The sequence below is a fragment of the Paroedura picta genome, chromosome 5, assembly GCF_049243985.1.
Source record: "Paroedura picta isolate Pp20150507F chromosome 5, Ppicta_v3.0, whole genome shotgun sequence".
Taxonomy (NCBI): Eukaryota; Metazoa; Chordata; class Lepidosauria; order Squamata; family Gekkonidae; genus Paroedura; species Paroedura picta.
Window position 1 is genome coordinate 124920957 of NC_135373.1, and position 25421 is coordinate 124946377.

The window sequence follows — 25421 nt, forward strand, 5'->3', positions numbered from 1 at the left end:
AATTTTTCTCATCAATCTACTTTAAGTCAACTTTAAGGCGGTCTCAAGTTTACACCACTCGATCAGCATCCAAACTGGCAAGCATTTGGGATGGCCAGAGTGGTTTTTGGATGGTATTAGGCGGAATGTGAGGGCCCTTTGGAAGCTTCTCAAATGAAAAGAATTGGTGACAGAGGACAAGAGTTGGTCCGCACATCCCTGTGAGCCATCCCCGGCCATGCAGAGCTCCAGATGATAAACTCTCAGATTCTGTGAACTTAGGCAGATTGTGAGTAGGTGGGCAGAAGGGCCCATGTTGGTGTTTGGCTCTTGTGGCCCTTCCTTGGATGCCCAGGAAAACATCAGTCGTCACTTTGGGTTTGGGTGGTGAATGTCTTCCAAGGTTGACTGGCCAGGGATTCTGGTTTTTTTGAGGGGGGAGGGCATCACCTGGGCATGGAATTGGGGTCACTGTGGGTGGGCAGGCAGTTGCAAAATTCCTGCATAGTGCAGGGGGTTGGACTGGATGACCCTGGTGGTCCCTTCCGGCTCTAGGATTCTAGGATTCTCCAGCAATGAGGACCAGCAGGTCTGGCCAGAGCTCCACATCAGCTGGGTGCCCTAGAACCATACCCCCTCCAGTCACTTGAAAGGATGCTTGCAAACCATCAGATGGTGCCTGGGGACTGCCTGAGATTACAATGGATCTCCAGATGAGAGGGATCAGTTCGACTAGAGAAAATGGCCGCTTTGGAAGGTGACTCTTATGGCATTATAGCCCACTGAGGTCCCCCATGCTCCACCCCCCAAATCTCCAACAATATCCTACCTGGAGCTGGCGATCCTACTTGGCACCCACACGGGCAAATAAGTCATCGCAGAAAGGGTTCTAGGCTGTCTAGAAGTCACACACCTAAAAATATCACTAACAAGACTGACCCTCCCAAAACAGAAGAGAGCTACTCATACCAGTACTTCACCTACTAAAGAGGAAGGGGGGGAAAGGATCTGTCGATTCACAAGGGAGTTTTCCTCTGGTGAACTCTGGTGCTGGAGAAGACTCTTGTGAGTCCCTTAGACTGCAAGGCGAACAAACCGGTCAGTCCTAGAGGAGATCAGCCCTGACTGCTCCTTAGAAGGCCAGATCCTGAAGATGAAACTCAAATACTTTGGCCACCTCATGAGAAGGAAGGACTCCCTGGAGAAGAGCCTGATGCTGGGAGCGATCGAGGGCAAAAGAAGAAGGGGACAACAGAGAACGAGGTGGCTGGATGGAGTCACTGAAGCAGTGGGTGCAAACTTAAATGGACTCCAGGGAATGGTAGAGGACAGGAAGGCCTGGAGGACCATTGTCCATGGGGTCGCGATGGGTCGGACACGACTTCACACCTAACAACAACAATCCCAAGCGACAGAACTGGAGTTACGGTCATGTTCTGCCCCTCTCCGTTTCCGCATGCTGCACACTGAAGACGCTCCCTACAGACTTCAGGCCTTTGCCTTAATGAACACATATCTTAAAGGTTTGGCAGCTCGTCTGCGCACTCTCTTTTGTTCCTGCGTAATGATGTTGGTATAAAACCCGCCTGGAATAAGATACCCTCAGGCACAAAAGCAGTTCCTGCTTGTATAATTGTGTCCACACGAGGGATTTCATCTGGAACGTCGATCATGATTCCTTGAAGCAGCTTTATCGGATCGCGGACACATTTTTCAGACCATAGTTTCGCAACCCACAAAGAAGAGGAATTATCCACTGAAACTTTTTTAAAAAATCACACGCACTCCAAAGCCTCTGCTAAGTGGATGCGCGGCAGAATCTATAAAATTACAAATGGTGTGGAGAGGGAAATTTATCTTCTCTCGTAAGCCTTGAATTCAAGGTCACCCAATGAAAATTACTGCTGGCAGACGCAGGACCAAAGAGACAAGAGGGAATAATTCTTCGTTTGGATCACAGTTTATAGAACTCGCGGATACAAGAGGTGAATCACAGAATCATAGAATCATAGAGTTGGAAGGGGCCATGCAGGCCATCTAGTCCAACCCCCTGCTCAACGCAGGATCAGCCCAGAGCATCCTAAAGCATCCAAGAAAAGTGTGTCTCCAACCTTTGCTTGAAGACTGCCAGTGAGGGGGAGCTCACCACCTCCTTAGGCAGCCTATTCCACTGCTGAACTACTCTGACTGTGAATTTTTTCCCCTGATATCCAGCCTATATCGTTGTACTTGAAATTTAAACCCATTACTGCGTGTCCTCTCCTCTGCAGCCAACAGAAACAGCATCAGAAACAGGTGGGAAATGACCAAAGGTTTTCGGGGATAAGTCAAATTCGGTCAATGGTTATTAGACGTGTTACCTACATGGATCCCTTCTTGCATGCTCTGTGTCCAAAGAATGTGGATAGTATCACAGAGTTGGAAGGGGCCTCCGGGGCCATCTAGTCCAACCCCCTCCAGAATGCAGGAAATTCACAACTACCTGTATGGAGTGAGTAGAGAAGAGAGCAAAGCAGATGATCAAGGGGCTGGAGGCTGAGCCCTGTGAGGAACGGCTGAGGGACCTGGGCATGTTCAGCCTGGAGAAGAGAAGGATGAAAGGGGACAATGTTGATCTCTTGAAGGATCTGAAAGGTTGTTCTCAGAGGAGGGCAGGGAGCAGTTCCTGCTGGCAGCAGAGGAAAGGACCCACAGTCATGGCTATAAGCTATAGGTAGAATGATGCCGGCTAGGTACTGGGGGAAAGATTTCACAGTAAGGGTAGTTTAGCTGCTCTCAGTCACTGTCAGTCTTCAGGTGGTAGCTGGACAAGCTCTAGGTTTAGGCTGATCCCGCACTGAACAGTGGGTTGGACTACGTGGCCTCTTTGGCCCATCCCAAGTCCATTGATTCTATGAACACTAATGGTTCTGTCTGGACCTCAGAAGTCCATTGCCCTAGTTGTAGGTACCCTGCAGGCATTTTTCATGTTAAGGCAGGTAGCCAGCTGGCATGATGCAACAAGGGGATACGATAGCCATCTTCAAGTATTTAAAAGGGTGCCATGTAGAGGATGGAGCAGAGTTGTTCTCTCTTGCCCCAGAGGGACAGACTAGAACCAATGGGATGAAATTAATTCAAAAGAAATTCAAGCTCAACATCTGGAAGAAGTTCCTGAAAGTTAGAGCGGTTCCTCAATGGAACAGGCTTCCTCGGGAGGTGGTGGGTTCTCCATCTTTGGAGGTTTCTAAACAGAGGCTGGAGAGCCATCTGACGGAGAGGCTGATTCTGGGAAGGTTCAAGAGGGTGGCAGGTGACAGTGGAGGAGCGAGACGGTTGTGAGTGTCCTGCACAGTGCAGGGGGTTGGACTGGATGACCCAGGGGGTCCCTTCCAACTCTATGATTCTCTGCAAATGACAGACTGCACAGACTAGGTGGGACAAGGATGCGCGACTCTCATGCAGACAATCAAGGGAGTCCATAAACTGGCGGCCTCTGGGGGAGAGGAACCACACACTATGCTCTCGGAGAATCCCCTGCTCCCGCCGTAGTCAGAGTCCGCATTTATCTAGCTAAAACGCGCTTAATTAATATTTCATATAGCTGTGTTGGATACTTTATATTCCTAATGGATTGTATTGATCAAAGGAAGAAAGGAAAATGCCTCTGTTGCTGTTGGGAAAACTCAAGCTGTCAGTTATAAAGCAATCACTGTTTAAAGGTCTGGAGACACGGGGAAGAAATACTACCAAATCTAGGCAGCGACCCCACCCCACCCCCAGCCCTACATAGAAGAAGAAGAAGAAGAAGAAGAAGAAGAAGAAGAAGAAGAAGAAGAAGAAGAAGAAGAAGAAGAAGAAAAAGAAGAAGAAGAAGAAGAGTTGGTTCTTATATACTGCTTTTCCCTACTCGAAGGAGGCTCAAAGTGGCTTACAGTCGCCTTCCCTTTCCTCTCCCCACAACAGACACCCTGTGAGGGAGGGGAGGCTGAGAGAGCCCTGAGATTACTGAAGAAGAAGAAGAAGAAGAAGAAGAAGAAGAAGAAGAAGAAGAAGAAGAGTTGGTTCTTATATGCCGCTTTTCCCTACCCGAAGGAGGCTCAAAGCGGCTTACATTCACCTTCCCTTTCCTCTCCCCACAACAGACACCCTGTGAGGTGGGTGAGGCTGAGAGAGCCCTGATATCACTGCCCGGTCAGAACAGTTTTATCAGTGCCATGGCGAGCCCAAGGTCACCCAGCTGGTTGCATGTGGGGGAGCGCAGAATCGAACCTGGCATGCCAGATTAGAAGTCCGCACTCCTAACCACTACACCAAACTGGCTCTCTGCTTCAGAGAGCCATTCGGAGCCCTTCCAAAGCCCAGCACCTCCCTCCCTCCCTGGGAAACACAGGCTGAATAACAGCTCCTAATTGCATCATGATGGGAGGGAGGCTGGGTAAGTTGCATTTGCCTAGGAAGACCCACCACACCTCATCTGATGCCCACCAAGGGTTTTTCGGAAGTGGGTGGAGACAAGGAGGGCTTTTGGCTACTGGACTGGGTGGCTACTGGATTTTTAAAACATGTTACAAGGACAATAATTTTGTGGCTGACTCCACCTGTGGCAGCCCTTTAGCTGCTGTGCCTATGAGGCCATGTCAGAATGGCAAATGCGCCCACAGGCTCTAAAAGGATGGGACTGTAAGGACTGTAAGCTGCTGCCAGTCTGCTTTGGGAAGTAAAAAGCAGGGTACTAAAAAATGCTGAAGAGCCACTGAAATGCTGAAGAGCCACTATCAGAACGATGCATGACCTCTCTCTCTGACATTCCGTGGATGGCTCCACCCCCTGCAGCAGCCATTTTGCAAATGGGCCCGCCTCCTACAGCAGCTGTTTTGGGGCACCTGTTTCCGGGATCCCAAATGTACCCACAGGCTCTGGATAAAACACACTAGAACAGAGGTAGTCAACCTGTGGTCCTCCAGATGTTCCTGGACTACAATTCCCATGACCCCCTGCCAGCATTTGCTCATGGGAATTGTAGTCCAGGAACATCTGGAGGACCACAGGGTGACCTCCCCTGCACTAGAACACACAAGATAGGAGGGGAAAAAAATCTACTGCTAAGGCCGGCGTGTGCCTAGTCCCTGGACTCAACCCCTAAGCGAATAATCAAGGATCACAAGAGAAGAAAATGCAATCAGCAGAGCTGCCAAGCTTCCTGCTTCCAGACCCTCAGCAGTGAAGAAAAGGGAATCCGAGGGAAATGCAAAATGTAATTACTCTATTAAAGCCCAAAGCCTTTTGCCCAAAGCCGAGCTCTTCCTGTAATGCTGCCCTCGCCTTTTTCTCCCTTCCTTGTGTAAACTTTTCATTACGTACAGGACATCGTTGTAATATAATCATCCGGGTTATAATGCAGCTGTGGATAACATAACGCCCGCATTAGGAAAAAGCAGCATGGCTGGGTAATGTTGTTTTAATGTAATTTGTGTACTGCAGGAACTAGCTCAACCCGATCACTTAGAATCTGATCAATGCGCATTAGTGTCTTAAAGAGAGATAAACCATTCGACAATTTAGGGCTTGATCGATGGGACGCGAGGCCGCACAAGATAAAACGGAAAATTATCAGGTGCATTTTGGAATATTATAACAAATCCAGGCGGCACAGAAAGGGGTAATGAGAAGGCCTCGGTAAGGATCACAGACCGATAACGTAGGGCAAGACAGTTAGGTCTGAGATAAATCTCAGACAGGCCATATAACGTCCCCTCCCGCTTTCTCTTTGAAAGGGTGGACTGGCCATTAAGCCGGCTCAAACCACATCTTGCGTAATCCAAAGGCCTAAAGCAAGGATGGGGAGGGAGCAAAGTCAACGGAGACGAGCGTTTCAATTTAAAAAATAAAAAAAAAAGAATGAGGTGCTGGACTTCTTCAGCAAGGGAAAAGATCACAACACAGGCAGGCAAGGGAGCGTCCTGACAAGCTGCCCAGAAAATTGCAACAAAACACAACAACCTGAACGAAAACCATCCTCTTAGCGCCAGGGTTGTTATTGCAAGAGGATAAAAAAGGAGGAGGAAGCACCTTACTAAAGTTAAGCTTTTAAGGATTGTTAGATGCTACTTTGAGTATATAACTATAGCTAGCTATCTTAAGATATCTCTATCTCTATGTGTGTGTATATGTATGTATGTATGCATGCATGCATATGTATGTACGTCTCTCTCTCTCTCTCTCTCTCTCTCTCTCTCTCTCTCTCTCTCTCTCTCTCTCTCCCTCCCTCCCCCCCCCATTATTACTGGCTCTAATATTTCAGTAGAGCCACTAAGGGCGGAGAAGTGTACTAACGCCCCTTCCAGCTACATGGGACAATCCGGGTGTGCCTAAGCCCATGGAGCGGCCGCCCCCAGGATCCGGCTACAAGGATCCGGGAACATCACCTACGCCGCCAATGCCGCAGACAGGTAGGGCACCACTGCGACCGTCATGGCCTCCCCCTGCTAGCGCCCATTGCATCCCTGGGTGCAACGGGCTTTCGGACTAGTATATGTATATTAGTAGAAAGAAAGTTAACTTTAAAATCTGCACAAAGGGATGCAAATTTTCTAAACAAATAAATAATATTCATATTTTTGGGCCCATTAGCAGAATGAAGATTCTGTTATCTCAGTGCCCCTGTTTTCTTCCTGTAACAAGGATCAACTCAGATGACACTAGGGTGGCCAGCTTCCAGGTAGGACCTGGAGATCTTCTGGAGTTGGAGATTCCAGGTGACAGGGATCAGCTCACCTGAGGGAAATGGACTCTATGGCACGGAAGTCCCGCCCCTCCACTAACCCTGCTTCCCGCAGACCCCACCTTCCAAATCTCCAGGTATTTCCAAACCCAGACTTGGCAACCGCTACATGACACGCAGAAGAGTTGCAATCCTAGCTTCAGACTAGCAAGGCTGTAACCACAGCCAGAACAAGAATTACAAGGTAGGCCTTGTACGCAAAGCCCTGGTTTACAAACCAAACCAGAAAGGGAATCTTCTAGCGAGAAACTTACTAAAAATTCTAGGCATGTTTGCCATTATTAAGTGGAGCGCCTTTGAAACAATATCGCAATTAGTCCTATTAATCTCACACTCCCGACATGAAGTCACACTGACACATGCAGTACATTGGTTTATGCATTTTGCAGAATTACACATTTAGCGGTTCGACCTAATTTAATTCGCCTTTTACAGGCAATTAAACATGCTCTTAAAAGCACTTTGGCTCGGAAACCCAGTCCTTGGTCCTCACGTTCAATTAAATTGGACACAAGATGGGGGGGGGGGGAGAAATGCATTGCTTTTAGGCTTTTCACCCAATCTGGCATAAATTTACTTCAATCCAGTGACGCTCCAAAGACGGCCAGGAATACGTGTTTAACGGAAATTCTCGAGAGCACAGCGATTGCCTTGTCTAACGTTTACGTATCAAGACGGACATGAAAGCATCGCGTCTCCCCAACCCAATGCTTCTAAGCCTCCCCGCCAAAGGGCAATAAAAAGAAATTAAGACGCTCAAAATGATGTGAAAAGCGGCCTCTTAAATTAACGGCAAAAAATTTGCTTCCAATAACTTTAAGCACTCAATATCTTTAAAATATTTGCTGTAATTCCCCAAATACAGTGAGTCGAAGTAGCAGCAGAACGCCTCATGCATGATGAAGCTGGGGCCACGGGTTTAGAGCATAAATTTGCGCACAGAATGGCCAATGGGGCTCCTCTGAGAAAAGCACGCTGATTCCAAGCATGTATATGGTTATCACATTTAAGGCCATGCGTGTTCTGGGCCGTGTACCTGAGGGATCGCCTTTCTGCTTACACCCCCCCCCCCCAAAGAGCCTTACGCTCTAGCACTTCCAACCTCCTGGTGATCCCTGGCCCCAGGGAAGCTCGCTTGGCCTCAACCAGGGCCAGAGCTTTGTCCATCCTGGCTCCCACCTAGTGGAACAAGCTCCCAGAGGAGATCAGGGCCCTGGAAGAACTTGAACAGTTCTGCAGGGCCTGCAGAAGGCATTTGCTTGAGGTCGACCCATCCCATCACTTCCCAAGGTCCCTCCTCCTGAGCCTCCTCCTATGGCACCCGCCATAATTCCGGCTATTAGTATGAGTTAATTTAATGTTTCCCACATTTTTCTACTGTTCATTCATTATTGTTAATCTAAGTTATCTGTATTGTTCCTGTTCTGTTCTATGTGAACCGCCCTGAGCCTTTGGGGAGGGCGGTAAACAAACAAACAAACAAACAAACAAACAAACAAACAAACAAGATCACCTCCAGAGTAGCATGACCAGAAATCTCAACTGGGGGGGGGGGGTTGGGTGCTCCCTGGTGCTTTCTTGATTCTCAAATGCTTGGACTCATATAAAAAAATTATATATTCTAAAAGTGTTTTTAATTATAAATATACCTTCTGCTTTCATAACAGACTCTCCATCCGGACTCAGATTTCTAACTTGATCTATTTGTCAAGTAGGACAATTTTGCCCTTACAGCATGTTTGGTCATTTCCATTCTTCTAAGCTTCGACAAACAATGCCTTTTCATTTTGCTGCATAAATTTGCTGAGTTCTAGCGGCAGTCACCATATATTCTAATAGCTTTTCCAAAACATTTGGTAGTTTGTTGGGAAATATTCCCAATAGCATATTCTTAGGATACATAGGAAAATTGAATTTTAATACATTTCACAGTCTTCCAGATTTTTTTCTCCTTTTTACAGGTCCACCACATATGATTAAAAGTTCCGTCTATTTCTTGACACTTGCAACATTTTCCATTATAATTTTTGTCCTTTTTCTCGATGTCTTCAGGAGTGATATAACATTTTTAAAAAATTATACCAGTTTTCTCTTAACTGCTGGCTGGCTGCGTACTTCATTTGCTTATCCCACAAGTGTTTCCATTGAAACACAAGTATCTGCTCTCTAAAATTCTGCATCCATTTAATCGTACATTTTTTCACTTGTTCTTCTGTTTAATATCCAAGAAATAGTTTGGATAACCAATGTAGCATTAAATGATCTTTCTGCTTTGCAATTGTCTGTTCAAACTCAGTCTTTTATCTTAAGACCCTACCTTTTATATTCATTACTTTCTTTAATCTTGAAAGTGATTGATAATATATTAGCCACTGGACACTAAATCCTTCATCTTTAATATTCTGCCAAGACTTGAATTTCCCTTGAGTGTTTAGAATATTACCATAAGTTAAAAAGTCAGTTTTGTATCTTGTATTCTTATCATAATATGCTTCGGTTGGAGACATCACCAGAGAGTTTTGAGGACTCATAACTTCTGACGGGAGAACCACATTCTCAAGAGTCCGTCTCTGATTATATATTACATGATACGCTCTTGAGCAATTGAATATGCACACCATACTCAAGCAGCATGTTCTTGAATGCCCACAAACTCCTACTCACAGCATTCAAATTGTGAATCAGTTCTACCATCATTTAGAAACATCATTTTCTCACTGTTTACAAAATTCTGCCTCAGCGAGAGAGAACTGAGAACTCAGGTCCGGCTCAGGAAAAGAGTAGACATAGCGAAGAGTATCATAGAATCATAGAGTTGGAAGGGACCTCCTGGGTCATCTAGTCCAACCCCCTGCACTGTGCAGGACACTCACAACCCTCTTGCTCATCCCCACTAACCTGCCACCCCTTTGAGCCTTCACAGAATCAGCCTCTCCGTCAGATGGCTCTCCAGCCTCTGTTTAAAAATGTCCAAAGATGGAGAACCCACCACCTCCCAAGGAAGCCTGTTCCACTAGGAAACCGTTCTGTCAGGAACTCCTTCCAGATGTTTAGAGATAATATATTTTGCATTAATTTAATCCCATTGGTTCTGGTCCGTCCCTCCAGGGCAAGAAAAAACAACTCAGTTCCATCTTCTCTATGGCCCCCTTCTAAATACAGATCCCCTCTCAGTCGTCTCCTCTCCAGGCTAAACAGACCAAGCTCCCCCAACCTTTCCTCCTACGACTTGGTCTCCAAACTCCTCACCATCTTTGTCACCCTCCTCTGGACACGCTCCAGCTTGTCTACATCCCTCTTCAACTGGGGTGCCCAAAACTGAACACAGGACTCCAAGGGAGGCCGAACCAGAGCAGAGTAAACAGGGTAGCTCTGCTTGGTAGTGTAGCAGAGTAGTTTTGCTCTATTTCTGAGAACTGAGAACCCAGTAGATAGACCTGTCTCCGGTGATGAGCAGACCTGGGCTCATTCCACAAAAGCTGGCTAACGCAATATGGCAAAGCAATATTCTGGAGGGCCAACATCACAGCAGAGAGGCCGAGGCCTTCCCCTGATGTTTCTCCCTGGCATTAGGGGAGAAGTTCACTGCCTCTGAATATGGAGGTTCCCTAGTAGCCACTGACAGACCTCTCCTCCATGACTTTATCCAGACCCCTTTTGCAGCCCTCTATGCCTGTGGTCGTCTCGGGATTCTCTGGCAGCAGATTATTACAGATAGGTCATCCTGGGGCCCAGGAATATTTTGGCGACAACAAAGTTTGAGACAACAATGGATCACCAGTTTCCCTGTTCTATTGAAGAAGAAGAAGAAGAAGAAGAAGAAGAAGAAGAAGAAGAAGAAGAGTTGGTTCTTATATGCCGCTTTTCCCTACCCGAAGGAGGCTCAAAGTGGCTTACAGTCGCCTTTCCCTTCCTCTCCCCACAACAGACACCCTGTGGGGTGGGTGAGGCTGAGAGAGCGCTGATATCACTGCCCGGTCAGAACAGTTTTATCAGTGCCGTGGCGAGCCCAAGGTCACCCAGCTGGTTGCATGTGGGGGAGTGCAGAATCGAACCCGGCATGCCAGATTAGAAGTCCGCACTCCTAACCACCACACCAAACTGGCTCTCACACCAAACTGGCTCTCTATTGACAACACCTATAAGATGATGGCAGGGTAAGGGGCGTTAACATTTTTTCAAAAACGACAGCCGTAACCCGTGATGGATGAGACCTTCTTGCAGACATTAACAGCAGCAGGAGAAAAGGCCAGGGCCAAATGACAGGGCTACTTTGCCCCCCCCCCTCCCCATTACTGGCTCTCCGTCTGACCCTCCCAAGGAGCAATAAAGATCATTTAACCTGACCTTCACCACTGGGGACAGAAGAAAAGTGCTAATTTCAGGGCCTTTCAAAGCAATACACCGGGAAGGAAAGGATTTCACACAGAGACAAGCTTCAAACATCATTATCTCTACGGCGAGTTCAAAACAAAGAACAGTGCCTGGAACCATAAAGATGGGCTACGTTCTAAAATTATGTGCCGCAGCAGGCTTACATTCTAATATACATATATATCTGCATCCCACCAATAAAAGTTAAATAGAATGTTTTTAAAGGCATATATTCTCGAGCGTTTGGCACCCAAGAGCTGTGCTCTTTCTCCATAGCCCGAGCACCCGTGGCTCTCAGTACAGTATCATATCTAGGCTAAGAGTGAGTGAATGCTTTCCGTTTCTAAGGCAAGCTGAATAATACTGCAATTCAGTCGGCCAAGAGTCTGTCAAAACCTCATTCCTTTCAATAACCAATACCTGCAACCTATTTCATTTCACTTTTCAATCACCGGGAGAGGGAGAGGGAGGGGGAGAGGGGACGAGGCATTCTTTCTCTTTCCACTTTCCCACGAACAAAAGCTAAAAATCAGAATCATGGTCTTCAAAAAAAAAAAATAATAATACGAGAGGGGAAAAGGCCTTACTTGAATCTGGCGTCTACCTCGTTGATGGCTTTTTGGAATTCCTCCGTGGTAACTTTGTAGAATTGAGCGCTCTGAAAAGGAGAGGGGCAGGAGATGAGGAAGGAGGAAGTGTAAATTATAAAGTATACAGCACGAGCTTCAACGCTACAGTAAAAGCATTTTGGGGAGAAGTTCAATCATTCCTGAAGCCCCCAAAGACACTTCTGCAGCCCAGATTACTTACATTTTAACTAGCATAATTAGCAGCAGCAGTTAATATTGCCTGCACGTTTTTGTGCTAAACAGCTCGCTCTTTTAAAAACAAAAGAAGAAGAAGGAGAAGAAGAAGAGCTGGTTCTTATATGCCGCTTTTCCCTACCCGAAGGAGTCTCAAAGCGGCTTACAGTCGCCTTCCCTTTCCTCTCCCCACAACAGACACCCTGTGAGGGAGGGGAGGCTGAGAGAGCCCTCAGATTACTGAAGAAGAAGAGTTGGTTCTTATATGCCGCTTTTCCCTACCCGAAGGAGTCTCAAAGCGGCTTACAGTCGCCTTCCCTTTCCTCTCCCCACAACAGACACCCTGTGAGGGAGGGGAGGCTGAGAGAGCCCTCAGATTACTGAAGAAGAAGAGTTGGTTCTCATATGCCGCTTTTCTCTACCCGAAGGAGTCTCAAAGCGGCTTACAGTCACCTTCCCTTTCCTCTCCCCACAACAGACACCCTGTGAGGGAGAGGAGGCTGAGAGAGCCCTCAGATTACTGAAGAAGAAGAGTTGGTTCTTATATGCCGCTTTTCCCTACCCGAAGGAGGCTCAAAGCGGCTTACAGTCGCCTTCCCTTTCCTCTCCCCACAACAGACACCCTGTGAGGGAGGGGAGGCTGACAGAGCCCAGATATTACTGCTTGGTCAGAACAGCTTTTACCAAGGTCGCCCAGCTGGCTGCCTGTGGAGGAGTGGGGAATCAAACCCGGCTCGCCAGATTAGAAGCCCCTGCTCCTAACCACTACACCACGCTGGCTCTGTTTTCGATTCCTGCTACCTTCCTTTATCCCATAGCCCAGGCTACCCTGCCCTTCTCAGGTCTTGGAAGCTAAGCAAGGTTAGTATTTGGAGACCACTGAGGAAGTCCAGCGCCATTACACGGAGTCAGACAATGGTGTGCCTACTTCTATTCATCTCTTGCCTTGCCAAGTGTGAAGGACCACTGTAAGTCAACAACAGCCTGGTGGAAGAGCTCTGTCTTACAGGCCCTGCAGAATTGACTCCGTTCCGTCAGGGCCCTTAGCTCTTTCGGGAGTTCGGTCCACCAGATTGGGGCCAGGACCAAAGAAGCCAATCATACTTCTTTTGGGCCAAGGATCATTAATTTATGTTGGACCATCTTAGTATCTTTTGGGGGGCCTAGTCAACCAAGCGGTCCTTCAGGTATACCGGGCTCTGACTGCGTATGACTTTTCACTCTTCTTACCTTCTCCTTGTGGCCCCCTTCTTTGGCGGCTTCTTGTTTACCACCCCCCTTGATTTTCTCTTTTTTCGGGCTCCTCTGCTCCCTGTCACCAAGCTCCTTCTCACATCCAACGTCCATGGTCTTCAGGCCCTATGCCTGCTTGTCCCTGGTCTTTCATGGCCCTTCAGCCCTGATCTCGGCTTTGTGACATCACAAAACCTCAGCCGGGTGCAACGGCAGATGCTCACAATACCTTGAGATTATGTCACTGACCACTGCAGGGGACTTGCCATACAGTGTGAAAGGCCGGACGCTAGTCACAAAACAAAGGAATGAGGATAAAGTGGATGGCTGCATAAGTTAAATAAGAAAGCTGTAGACAAGCTCAAGTTAGTCATATTCCCAGTGGTTGACCCGCAGAAACTCTGACTTGAGTTTGGCGACACAGCAAAAGGGGGTTAGGTACATATGTGCCATCAAGTCACAGCTGACTTATAGCAACCCCAACAAGGGCTTTTCACGGCAAGTCCGAAGCAGAGGTGGTTGGCCACTGCCTTCCTTTATGGTCTCCCCTCCAAGTACTGACACTGCTTAGCCTCCAACTTATGGTGAACCCAACAAGGGGCTTTCAAGGCAACTCAGAAGCAGAGTAGGTTGGGCACTGCCTTCCTTCATGGTCTCCCAAATATCAACCTGCTTAGGTTCCAACTAATGGCGACCCCAACCAGAAGCAGAGGCGGTTGGCCACTGCCTTCCTTTATGGTGTCCCCTCCAAGTACTGACACTGCTTAGCCTCCAACTTATGGTGACCCCAACAAGGGGCTTTCAAGGCAACTCAGAAGCAGAGTAGGTTGGCCACTGCCTTCCTTCATGGTATCCCAAATATCAACCTGCTTAGGTTCCAACTAATGGCAACCCCAACAAGAAGCAGAGGTGGTTGGCCACTGCCTTCCTTCATGGTCTCCCAAATATCAACCTGCATAGGTTCCAACTAATGGCGACCCCAACAAGAAGCAGAGGTGGTTGGCCACTGCCTTCTTCAGCCTTCCACCTTCTCACTGTGCTTCCGTTTCTGAGATCTGACAAGATTGGGCTATGCTATGTCACTTTCCTTCCGCCAAAGCTGGTGAGGCCCAGAGAACGATAAACACGATGCAACTCCTCTGGGAAGTCAGTCTACCTCTGATGGACGCATCTACCTCCAGAAGAGGTATACAACTGCCCTCTGATCAAGTCATCCCTCCCCAAATACCAAGGACACCCAATCCTCGAACCTGAGCCAGAAACGGTTCTTCCTATGCCTTCGAAATGTCACAGCTTCCCTAGAAGGCAGGCAGTGTACAGAGACAATGGCCTATAAAGTGGTGACATTTTTGAGAAGAAATAATGTCACCGTGGTAATTTTTATGTATGTAATGGCTTTTATGACACTGTTATGTGGTTCGTGTGGGAACTCAGACTCAACACCGTTCGCAGAGTTTTTTAAAAAAATAAATGGGACATTTCGGTGGGCCGCGGCAGTAAACTATGCCCTCTGGTTTAGGTTTTAGGTCTCTGGGAAGGACTTCTGTGGTGCCCCCCAAACAATCCCCCCCTCCAAAAAAACTTCAATGTTTCAAGAAATGTTACACTACCTAGCCCTCCGATTTTCTAAAAGCACATGGCGCGTAACCAGAAAAGGCATTGGCAGACCCCATATTGGACAGCCCAGGTTAGAATATTATCTTCACCAATAGACCATGACAATCTTCATAGCAGTGCCATGGATAAAGCATAAACGAATACATTCAATACAGAGATCAGGCAGTTTAAAGGGACCAAAATGTTCCTTTTCCCTGTTTCCCGTAGTCTGGGAGGGGGGTTGTGTTAGAGGCACCATATTTGCAGCGTAGCTGTGGGAGCCTGTCCTTGAAAGAACTCCCACCTTTCAGAAAGGTTGGACCAGGGGATCTAATGCTACAGCCACTCAAAGAGGGTGCCCCGGAGGGACAGGCCAGAACCAAGGGGATTAAATTAATGCAAAAGAAATTCTGTCTGAATATCCGGAAGAAGTTCCTGACAGTCAGAGTGGTTTCTCAGTTGAACAGACTTCCTCGGGAGGTGGTGGATTCTCCATCTTTGGAGATGTTTAAACAGAGGCTGGAGAGCCATCTGACGGAGAGGCTGATTCTGTGAAGGTTCAAGGGGGTGGCAGGTGACACTGGATGAGCGATAGGGTTGTGGGTATCCTACATAGTGCAGGGGGTTGGACTAGATGACCCAGGAGGTCCCTTCCAACTCTATGATTCTAGGATTCTAATATTTTGTTCAAATTATCTCCTCTAGTGTCCTGATGGGCTCCACTGGAAATGTCCTTGGAGCACCTTTCCTCGCTGCTCGACCTCCAGAACAGAACAGACTGAATAAAAACAACCAAACAGACTGCTGTGTCTCTTCTCCTTCTATACAAAGTTTGTTTCTCTTCATAATAGAACCATTGTGTTAGTTTATGCATCCAGGTGCTCCACTCTCTCACAGATCTAAACTCTGCCAACCAAATCCTGAATCTCTTTTGGCTTGGCAGCAAGCAGCTTTAGCCTCACCGCCTACCAGTGTCGTCCCATCCGACCCGAATCGTCTTTGTGTGTAAACAAAGCCAAAGGACGCAACGTGACAACTCCCTCGGCCAAATCGGGCCAAGGTTAAGCAAGCGCCTTTGCCACAGGAGAAGACCTGAGCGCATCTGTGCCGCTGAAAGGGAGCTCCACCAGGAGAGGAAAAAGGTCAGACATTCAGTCATCTGAGCCTCATTCTTTGCCAGACCGTTCTCAACTCACTTGGGATCTGCAACGATCATTGGAAAAAACATTAAGCTCCGAAGGACAGTAAAATTGTGTTTCGGGCCTCGCATCTTTACCCAAATTATAATAGATGGTGAAACAGACACTGTGGTCCAAAGGGCACACGAAGATCAGAGAGGGAGAGCAGGGGTCTCTCAGCTCTACGCTGGCTCCTACAATTCGGGCCTAATAATTCATTTGTCTGCAAAATCGAAGTTCCAAGCACGGGACGCTGCTTGGGTGTGTGTGAGTGTGTGGGAGGGGGGGGGGGGGAACGTAGTTTATTTTTTAATAAATCATTCTTGGCTAGTAAGAAAATGAAAATGAAATCCCCTTCACATCGGTGACCCCCTTTGCATGCGGCAATCTCGCCGGCCCAATGACAGTCACATCCAGGTTCCCGTGGACGTAGATAAAATCGATAGGGATGTGATTAGACAAGCAGACGGACGGCGGAGCGCGCATGGACAGGTCACCGCTCGAGATGATGAATCGGCCTCCATCAACTGGCGGTCCCCCCCGACGCTAACATTTACTATAATCTTATTTGGGCAGCGATTTATCTTTCTTGAGCCGGATCAATAAAAATGAACACAGCAGTTGTAAGGATCGATTGCAATTTTTTATCATTTTAAAGCATGAAGGCACATTTCTGACACAAATGCAGCATTTGGGGGGTACATGCGCTCGTGCTCTCTCTTTCGGGCATGCGCCTTTAATCTGCTACCCGAGCGATCAGGGGAGTTGCCACGCATGCTGAGAGCATGTCATCGGGGGTGTACCTATGCAACAGGCAAGCTGCCGTTTAACAACGCAAGATTTCGTTTTCGGAGTCATTTCAGGGGCGTAGGTTCATTTGCACGCGTGCGCACAATCATGCAGGCAGCAGTGGGTGAATGGGACCGTCTCTGCCCAGCGATCTTTGTTTTTACAGAAAAATCGAGATCTCAGCTAATGCTGGATAGAGAACGGCCGTGCCTGCTTTAACGGGCTGTCGTTTAGAAAGGACTTGGCTGTACCGTCTTCTCATGCGCTGGCTGAGAAATCGCTTCCCTTCTCTGGGCTGGCTAATTGAAACTGTCCTTTAATAGGACAATAAATTACACGGACATGGTGCTTTTAGCACAGGTGAAAGGGGAATCAAGAATTCCATCCTGAGAACAAATCGGATACCCAGCCGCAAAGCGGTGGAAAACAATCAGGCTTCCCTGTCCTGTTTCCCCCAAGCTGCAATAGAAACTGGAGATACGGATCTAAATATGAAACAAAACAAGAGCGGGACCCACAAGACGAGGGTCTCATTTTCCTCTCATCTGCTATTACCTCTTCCCTTTTCCTGTGTCCTTCTTCCCTTCTCACTCACCAGCCTTTCTACCTTTATCTGCCCCTCGGGTTTCACCTTTGTTTGTTCCACCCTTCTCAAAAAATGGTCTTGGGGCAGTGCACAATGGCAAAAAGCATACAAAACACATAGAAATCTCTAAAATTCAGCTAAAACCCAATTTCCTTAACTTGTACAATCCCTCTGTGTTATAAAGGTAACATCCCAATGAGCCAGAGAGGCAAGTTGAGATGTATTTCAGAAAGGCCTGACTCGGAAAGGAGGTACCTGAGCAACAGCAACCTACAGAGTGGAGGTAGGCAGGAGTCCCAGACAGATGATGGAGGTGGAGCCCAGACCTCACCAAATGCCTGGTGGAAGAGCATCATTTTGCAGGCCCTTCGGATTTTTAAGAGTTCTGTAAGGGCCCACGTTTCTGCCGGCAGCTCATTCCACACCTTTCTTTCCATCCCTCCCCCAATAATCTTCACCTGGGGAAACTATGATCCAGTTGAGCACTGACAGATGACAGGACCAGTTGCATGGTGAGAAAACTGCAAGGACGTGCAAGTTGCAGCACGCTTTCCCATTAATTCCTGCCCCACAGTTTTCCCCCTTTCCTTCCCCCTGGCAGCCCTTGTATCCTTACTTTTCTCTAATTCCTTCTCTCCTTCCCATCCAGATCCTAGTCTGTAACTCTTAACCAGTGCACAGTGGCAAGAAGCCAGGCCAAGGGATCCTCATGGTAGAAAGTTGGTCAGTGGTTGGCTGGGCCTGGCCATAAGAAGACCTCCCTCAAAGGCCAAATCAGCCCTGGAATGGGCTCTACCCCTCCCTTGCCTTTCACTGGCTGAAACCAAAAGCTGATAGCTGCCAATACTGCTGTGGTTACCTAGCAACACCAGTAACGGACACCGAGTTTCTTAAAGCTACAGCCACTACTACGGTTATTTAGGTGTTGTTTTTTTTAACTAAATAGTGCCCAATAGAGTATATTTGCAGTAGCCAACAGAAAAAGGGGAGGGGGGACACCAAGGAAAGCCTATTTCCTTCAGAAGTATATCAGTAAAATCTTGTTCGGCATTGCTATTCAAAACGCTTGGTGGTCTTTCAATACCTCAATCAGACCTCTTGGAGATTTCGTTCAGGCCTGTGGAGCTTTTGTCGGAGTCTTTCCTGATAAAAGTTTCTCTGGAGCGAGGCCAATTTAGATAGCAATCAGGCATGGGAAGTGTCCACCGGTTAGTCATCCAAAAATAGAATTAGATTATCTTTGACTGATACGGGCAGGACTCTTGGGGTTGCGAAAGCCACCGTCCGTCTTTGCCCATGTGATTTATTTAATCTTGACTGGATCAGGGGGAAATCTCACCTGGCAGAATAATTAATTTGTCTTTTTAAGAGGGGAATCGTCTCAGTGTTGAAGGAGGCCGTTGTTAAAGTGGTGTGAAAAGACAGCCTGCTTTAGCAAAGGAAGGTCCAGCCAGCTGGGTGTAGTGGTTGGGAGTATGGACTTGTAATCTGGCGAGCTGGGTTGGATTCCCCATTCCTCCACATGCAGCCAGCTGGGTGATCGTGGGATAGTCACAGCACTGATAAAGCTGTTCTGACTGAGCAGTGATATCAGGGCTCTCTCAGCCTCACCTCCCTCACAGGGTGTGTCTGTTGTGGGGAGAGGAAAGGGAAGGCGAATGGAAGCCACTTTGAGACTCCTACGGGTAGAGAAAAGTAAACTGTGTGACAACGTCCATGACTATTAGAATCATTGAATCATAGAGTTGGAGGGGACCTCCTGGGTCATCTAGTCCAACCCCCTGCACTATGCATGAAACTCACAACCATATCACTCATCCACTGTCACCTGCCACCCCCTTGAGCCTACACAGAATCAGCCTCTCCGTCAGATGGCTCTCCAGCCTCATTACTATTACCATTACTAATTTAACAGAACTAACTTTTGTTTTATATTCCCCCTGTCATGATGGTAGTCCATAGTCTGAGGACGAGTGCTTGCACTCAAAAGTTCACGCCTTGAATAGATCTTTGTTGGTCTTAAAGGTTCCACTGGACTCTGAGCTTGATTTTGTTGCGCTACTTCAGACCAACACGGCTACCCGCTTGAATTTAACCATGAATGAACATCATTAGCTAAACTTCAGAAGGGTCTCATGGTCTTCAACCAGCGCCTCAGACCTGTGATCGAGTACATGAGGGAGAATAAGGAAAACTGAACCCAGCTATGGTGATGTTGGTCAGCAAGCATCATAGACTTCCAAGGGATGGACTTCCTAGCTGTGGATGGGATTCTGCTAGCATGAGGCAACCATGGTAGAAACTCCACAATGCTCCTAGATCCAGCACTGCTAATGGGGGAGTGGAAGATTCAAAAACAGCAGAAAGTCACTCAGAGAACCCTTTATTGCCTTCATTTGCCTTCCCTCCCAGACTCAATTCACCCAGATGCCTTGATTTGTCCCCGTTAGCCTCTTAACCAGGTTACTGAAACTGCCCTCAAAGAAAACTCTAAGCCTTCGGATGAACATCCACATTCCGCATCGTCTTTTAACTCTGTGCACAGCAAATATATGCTTCCAAGCTCAATTGGAGCAGGGGTAGTCAACCTGTGGTCCTCCAGATGTCCATGGACTACAATTCCCATGAGCCCCTGCCAGCAATGCTGGAAGGGGCTCATGGGAATTGTAGTCCATGGACATCTGGAGGACCACAGGTTGACTACCCCTGAATTAGAGGCTTTGGTTTCTTAGCTCTGAAGCCAGTCCTAGTCTGAGATCAACAGATGCACAGATCTTCTCTCCCTTTAGGAACCCATGTGCAAATTCTACTCTCACGGTTCCTCCTTGCCAGGCTCTCTTTGCAGATGGCGTGAGTCACAGCCGCCTTTGCACGTGACTCTTTTAAAGAAGAAGCTACAATGGGGCCGTGGCAGAATGTCTGCTTAGTATGCAGGAGGTCACAGGTTCAGTCCCCAGCATCTCACAGAACCATAGAGTTGGAAGGGGTCTCCAGGGTCATCTAGTCCAACGCGCTGCACACTGCAGGAAATTCACAATTACCCACTGCCTACCCACCGTGACTCCAATTCCATGCCCAGATGATGCCTCCCCCCCCAAAAAAAAAACACCCCAGAATCTGTGGCCAGTCTGGCCTGGAGGAAACCAGCATTTCCCTGGGCCTGCAAGGAAGGGCCACAAGAGCCAAGCTCAGACACAATCCCTTCTGCCCACACCCTCAACGATCTGCCTAAATTCTCAGAATCAGCATTTCTTGCCTAATGGTTACCTGTACCATTTTGTGGTTTCATGTAAACTGCCCTGAGCCTTCGGGGGAGAGTGGTATATAAATACAATAAATAAATAAATAATAACTTCATAAAATCAGAATTTCCACTTTAAAAAAGTGGGTGACATGAGGGCAGGATGCTGTTTCTGTTGGCTGCAGAGGAGAGGACACGCAGTAATGTGTTTAAACTACAAGTACAACGATATAGGCTAGATATCAGGAAAAGAATTTTCACAGTCAGAGTAGTTCAGCAGTGGAATAGGCTGCCTAAGGAGGTGGTGAGCTCCCCCTCACTGGAAGTCTTCAAGCAAAGGTTGGATACACACTTTTCTTGGATGCTTTAGGATGCTTAGGGCTGATCCTGCGTTGAGCAGGGGGTTGGACTAGATGGCCTGTGTGGCCCCTTCCAACTCTATGATTCTATGATTCTATGAAAGAGCTCAGCCTGAGAACTTGGAGGAAAACTTACTCTGATGGACCAAGGGACCGGCCTGATGTTGGCTTGGCGTGCTCCGTTGTGGTGCCTATGTCCCATAAAAAGTGCAGCCCCCCCCCCCACCTAACTAAATTCCCTGTTTTGGATAAAAGACGTGGAGTCAGATTTGGTAGCCAAGCTGCTGCAAACTGTGTTTTCTGACCCCACGAATCTTTGTGTAAACGCGCAACTTGTTTGGCTTTTAATATCATTATTATTGTCAGCTGCCTTGAGCTCCTAGGAAGGGCAGGGTGGAAATATTCTTAAATAACGAGAGGAATGAAAGGATGCGCAGTGCGGCCACCTGCAGCGACAGACAAGGCTTCTTTCTTGGATCCGCTTTTAGCGTCATTATTCTGAAGCACCCAGCAGAGAAGCTAGTCCTTTCGGCTGAGACGGGCCTGCAAGCTGTACTGATAGGATTTTGCCGGTTGTTTTATTTATTACTTTTCATTGACTGCTCTTAATAGCCGTAACCCCCCCCCCCTGATTTCGAGGAAGGCGGGCTATAAATACAGCGCCTAAATGAGATTTTGTCCTTGTAAATAAAAAGGTAAGCATATGTTTCATCTCATGCCAGAAGACAAAACTACACGATGACATAATACAGGCACGCAGGGCTGTCGTTACTGCAACAGCCTTTACGCTGGGAGATGGGACGCATCTTGCTGGCGTGCAAGCCGAAGTGAGATCCGAACACAATGGGCAAATGGGCAAATGAGAACAAGATGCCGTTTAATAAAGATAAGTGTAAAGTTCTGCATCTGGGTCAGAAAAACGAAAAGCATGCCTACTGGATGGGGGATACGCTTCTAGGTAGCACTGTGTGTGAACGAGACCTTGGGGTACTTGTGGACTGTAAACTAAACATGAGCAGGCAGTGTGATGCAGCGGTAAAAAAGACAAATGCCATTTTGGGCTGTATCAACAGAGGCATCACATCAAAATCACAAGATGTCCTAGTCCCATTGTATACGGCACTGGTCAGACCACACCTGGAGTACTGTGTGCAGTTCTGGAGGCCTCACTTCAAGAAGGACATAGATAAAATTGAAAGGGTACAGAGGAGAGCGACGAGGATGATCTGGTGCCAAGGGACCAAGCCCTATGAAGATAGGTTGAGGGACTTGGGAATGTTCAGCTTGGAGAAAAGGAGGTTGAGAGGGGACATGATAGCCCTCTTTAAGTATTTGAAAGGTTGTCATTTGGAGGAGGGCAGGATGCTGTTCCCATTGGCTGCAGAGGAGAGGACACGCAGTAATGGGTTTAAACTTCAAGTACAACGATATAGGCTAGATATCAGGAAAAAGTTTTTCTCAGTCAGAGTCGTTCAGCAGTGGAATAGGCTGCCTAAGGAGGTGGTGAGCTCCCCCTCACTGGCAGTCTTCAAGCAAAGGTTGGATACACACTTTTCTTGGATGCTTTAGGATGTTTAGGGCTGATCCTGCGTTGAGCAGGGGGTTGGACTAGATGGCCTGTGTGGCCCCTTCCAACTCTATGATTCTATGATTCTAAAAGGGAACACACTGGGTCCTCTTTTATTTTATCAGCTGTCAACCCCGTGGCAGGTTTCAAACCAGGACTGTGAAGGCTGTTAGGTGGAGATTCAAACAAGCAAGGAAGCGCGTTAGCTGCAAGAGGTCGACCGTACGATGAATGAATGAATGAATGAATGAATGAATGAATGAATGAATGAATGAATGAATGAATGAATGAATGAATGAATACCGGGCTCCTCATCCTGAAGGGAGACGCAATGTTATGTCATTGTCTTCCAGGATGCAAGAGAAAGTTATAATTAAGGCCTTGGATGGACAGGTTGTGAAAACTCTATGAAAGAAAACAAGGCCTGGCGGGATGTTACAAGATCAGCGCTCGGTCAGCGGACAAATTCGTGCCTGGGGGGTGGGGGAAGAGAGGGAGAGAGGGCAGAAGCACACATTTTGAACCTCAACTGAAAGCTATTTGAGAGATTTTAGGAAGCAACGGTACTAAAAGAGCCAGTGTCAACCAAGCCGAGAAAAGGTTATCATCAGAAGAGAGCCATCAATTTGTTTCGCAGAACAGATCTGGTGTGTCACAGATAAGGGGGACTCAGGAAGAGTCGGTAGAATCTCCACTCAACTTTACAATGTTCACTCAAGTCAGGAGCCTCAAACTTCTTAACAATGCCAGACCACATTTATTTTACATGGTTTACTTTTTCCTCAACGCAGGATCAGCCCAAAGCATCCTAAAGCATCCAAGAAAAGTGTGTATCCAACCTTTGCTTGAAGACTGCCAGTGAGGGGGAGCTCACCACCTCCTTGGGCAGCCTATTCCACTGCTGAACTACTCTGACTGTGAAAAACTTTTTCCTGATATCTAGCCTATATCATTGTACTTGAAGTTTAAACCCATTACTGCGTGTCCTCTCCTCTGCAGCCAGCAGAAACAGCATCCTGCCCTCCTCCAAGTGACAACCTTTCAAATACTTAAAGAGGGCTATCATGTCCCCTCTCAACCTCCTTTTCTCCAGGCTGAACATTCCCAAGTCCCTCAACCTATTTTCAAAGGGCTTGGTCCCTTGGCCCCAGATCATCTTCGTCGCTCTCCTCTGTACCCTTTCAATTTTATCGACGTCCTTCTTGAAGTGAGGCCTCCAGAACTGCACACAGTAACCAGCTGGGGTGGGAGAGAAGAGACCCAGAGTCTCATCTGTGGGTGTTTCCGCAGAGCTCATTTGCCCTGAGTTTGACTCCATTGGCAAGTGGGGCTTCCTCCTCTTCCCCAATGGATTGTGGGGCATTCATGAACCTCCCAGGGTTTCTCTTCGTTTCCCCCAATCCCGCTTTGCTGCAAAGTTTTGGGAAAGGCTGCCATGTGAGGGGGAAGGTTTATGATACTTAACTTCCTGTTGATGATACTTGATGGATGCTATCAAATCTGCTTTGAGTCCCTCTGAGAAAAGCGAGCCATCCATCAATGACCAATAAGGGGGAGAGGAAAGGGAAGGCGACTGTAAGCCGCTTTGAGCCTCCTTTGGGTAGGGAAAAGCGGCATGTAAGAACCAACTTCGTCTTCTTCTTCTAAAGGACTTTTGTTAGAACAGTGGTTCTCAACCTGGGGGTCGGGACCCCTTTGGGGGTCGAATGACTCTTTCACAGGGGTGGTGGCAGGGCGAGCAGCTTGCCCGGGTGGGAGCGCCTTTCACACAACAACCTTGCAGGGTAGATCGAGATAGAGCGTTCGTCTGTCTGGAGCAGCAGAAAAGAGGGAGATCGGCATGGCGGGACAAGAGGCAGAACTGAACTGAGAAACCCCAGAAAAAACCCAATTTATATACAATCATAAACAATGGATGTTCACCCCATTGGTCAGTTTCGGTTTAATTTCTGGGAAAGAACACTGGCATAATTTTATGGCTGGGGGTCACCACAAAATGAGGAACTGTATTAAAGGGTCGCAGCATTAGGATGGTTGAGAACCACTGGGTTAGTAGATGCAGGGGTCCTGCCCTGCACTGGTGCCTTGGCTGGGGATGGAAGATCAGCGCCTCTGAGTTTACATCAGTACCAGTACCGTGGTGAGCGGATCTGAGATGGGAACAGCTGAGTTTAATGAAGGGAACTATTGATTATTCTGCCATCTTGATTGACTGGGAATGATTCTTAGGAGATTGTTTTTTGGGGAATGTTGGTTTTAATATTTATGGAGATTTTATTATAGACCCATAGAATAATAGAGTTCGGAGAGACCTCCTGGGTCATCTAGTCCAACCCCCTGCACTATGCAGGACACTCCCAACCCTCTCGCTCCTCCACTGTCACCTGCCACCCCCTTGAGCCTTCACAGAATCAGCCTCTCCATCAGATGGCTCTCCAGCCTCTGTTTAAAAATCTCCAAAGATGGAGAACCCACCACCTCCCAAGGAAGCCTGTTCCACTGAGGAACCACTCTAACTGTCAGGAACTTCTTCTGGATGTTTAGACAGAATTTCTTTTGAAATAATTTCATCCCATTCGTTCTGGTCCGTCCCTCCAGGGCAAGAGAGACCAACTCTGCTCCATCCTCTACATGGCAGCCTTTTAAATACTTGAAGATGGTTCTCAGATCCCCTCTCAGTCGTCTCCTCTCCAGGCTAAACAGACCAAGCTTTACTGTTTGACTGTTTTTATTTTGTAAGCCACCTCAAGACAATGTTGTTGGGAGAGGTGGGATATAAGTTTAAATGTAAATAAATAAATAAACTAACTAACTAACTAACTAACTAACAAAAATAAATAAAACCACCTTTCACATTGTTCACTAGAGAATATGCATTCCCTAAAATAATCCAAAACAACGTGGCGTCATGTTTAAGCGTGGCGGCTCCTAATCTGGGGAGCCAGGTTTGATT

The 25421-nt window shown here is 47.5% G+C and overlaps 1 protein-coding gene across 1 annotated transcript in view; it reads right to left on the reverse strand.

Annotated features, from left to right (window-relative positions):
* Positions 1-25421, reverse strand: part of CHCHD3 (coiled-coil-helix-coiled-coil-helix domain containing 3) — a 273988-nt gene that overhangs the window by 50901 nt on the left and 197666 nt on the right. Inside the window, exon 6 of the mRNA XM_077340353.1 lies at positions 11704-11774. Coding sequence (XP_077196468.1) covers positions 11704-11774 — 71 coding nt within the window. The remainder of the gene's footprint in view (positions 1-11703; positions 11775-25421) is intronic.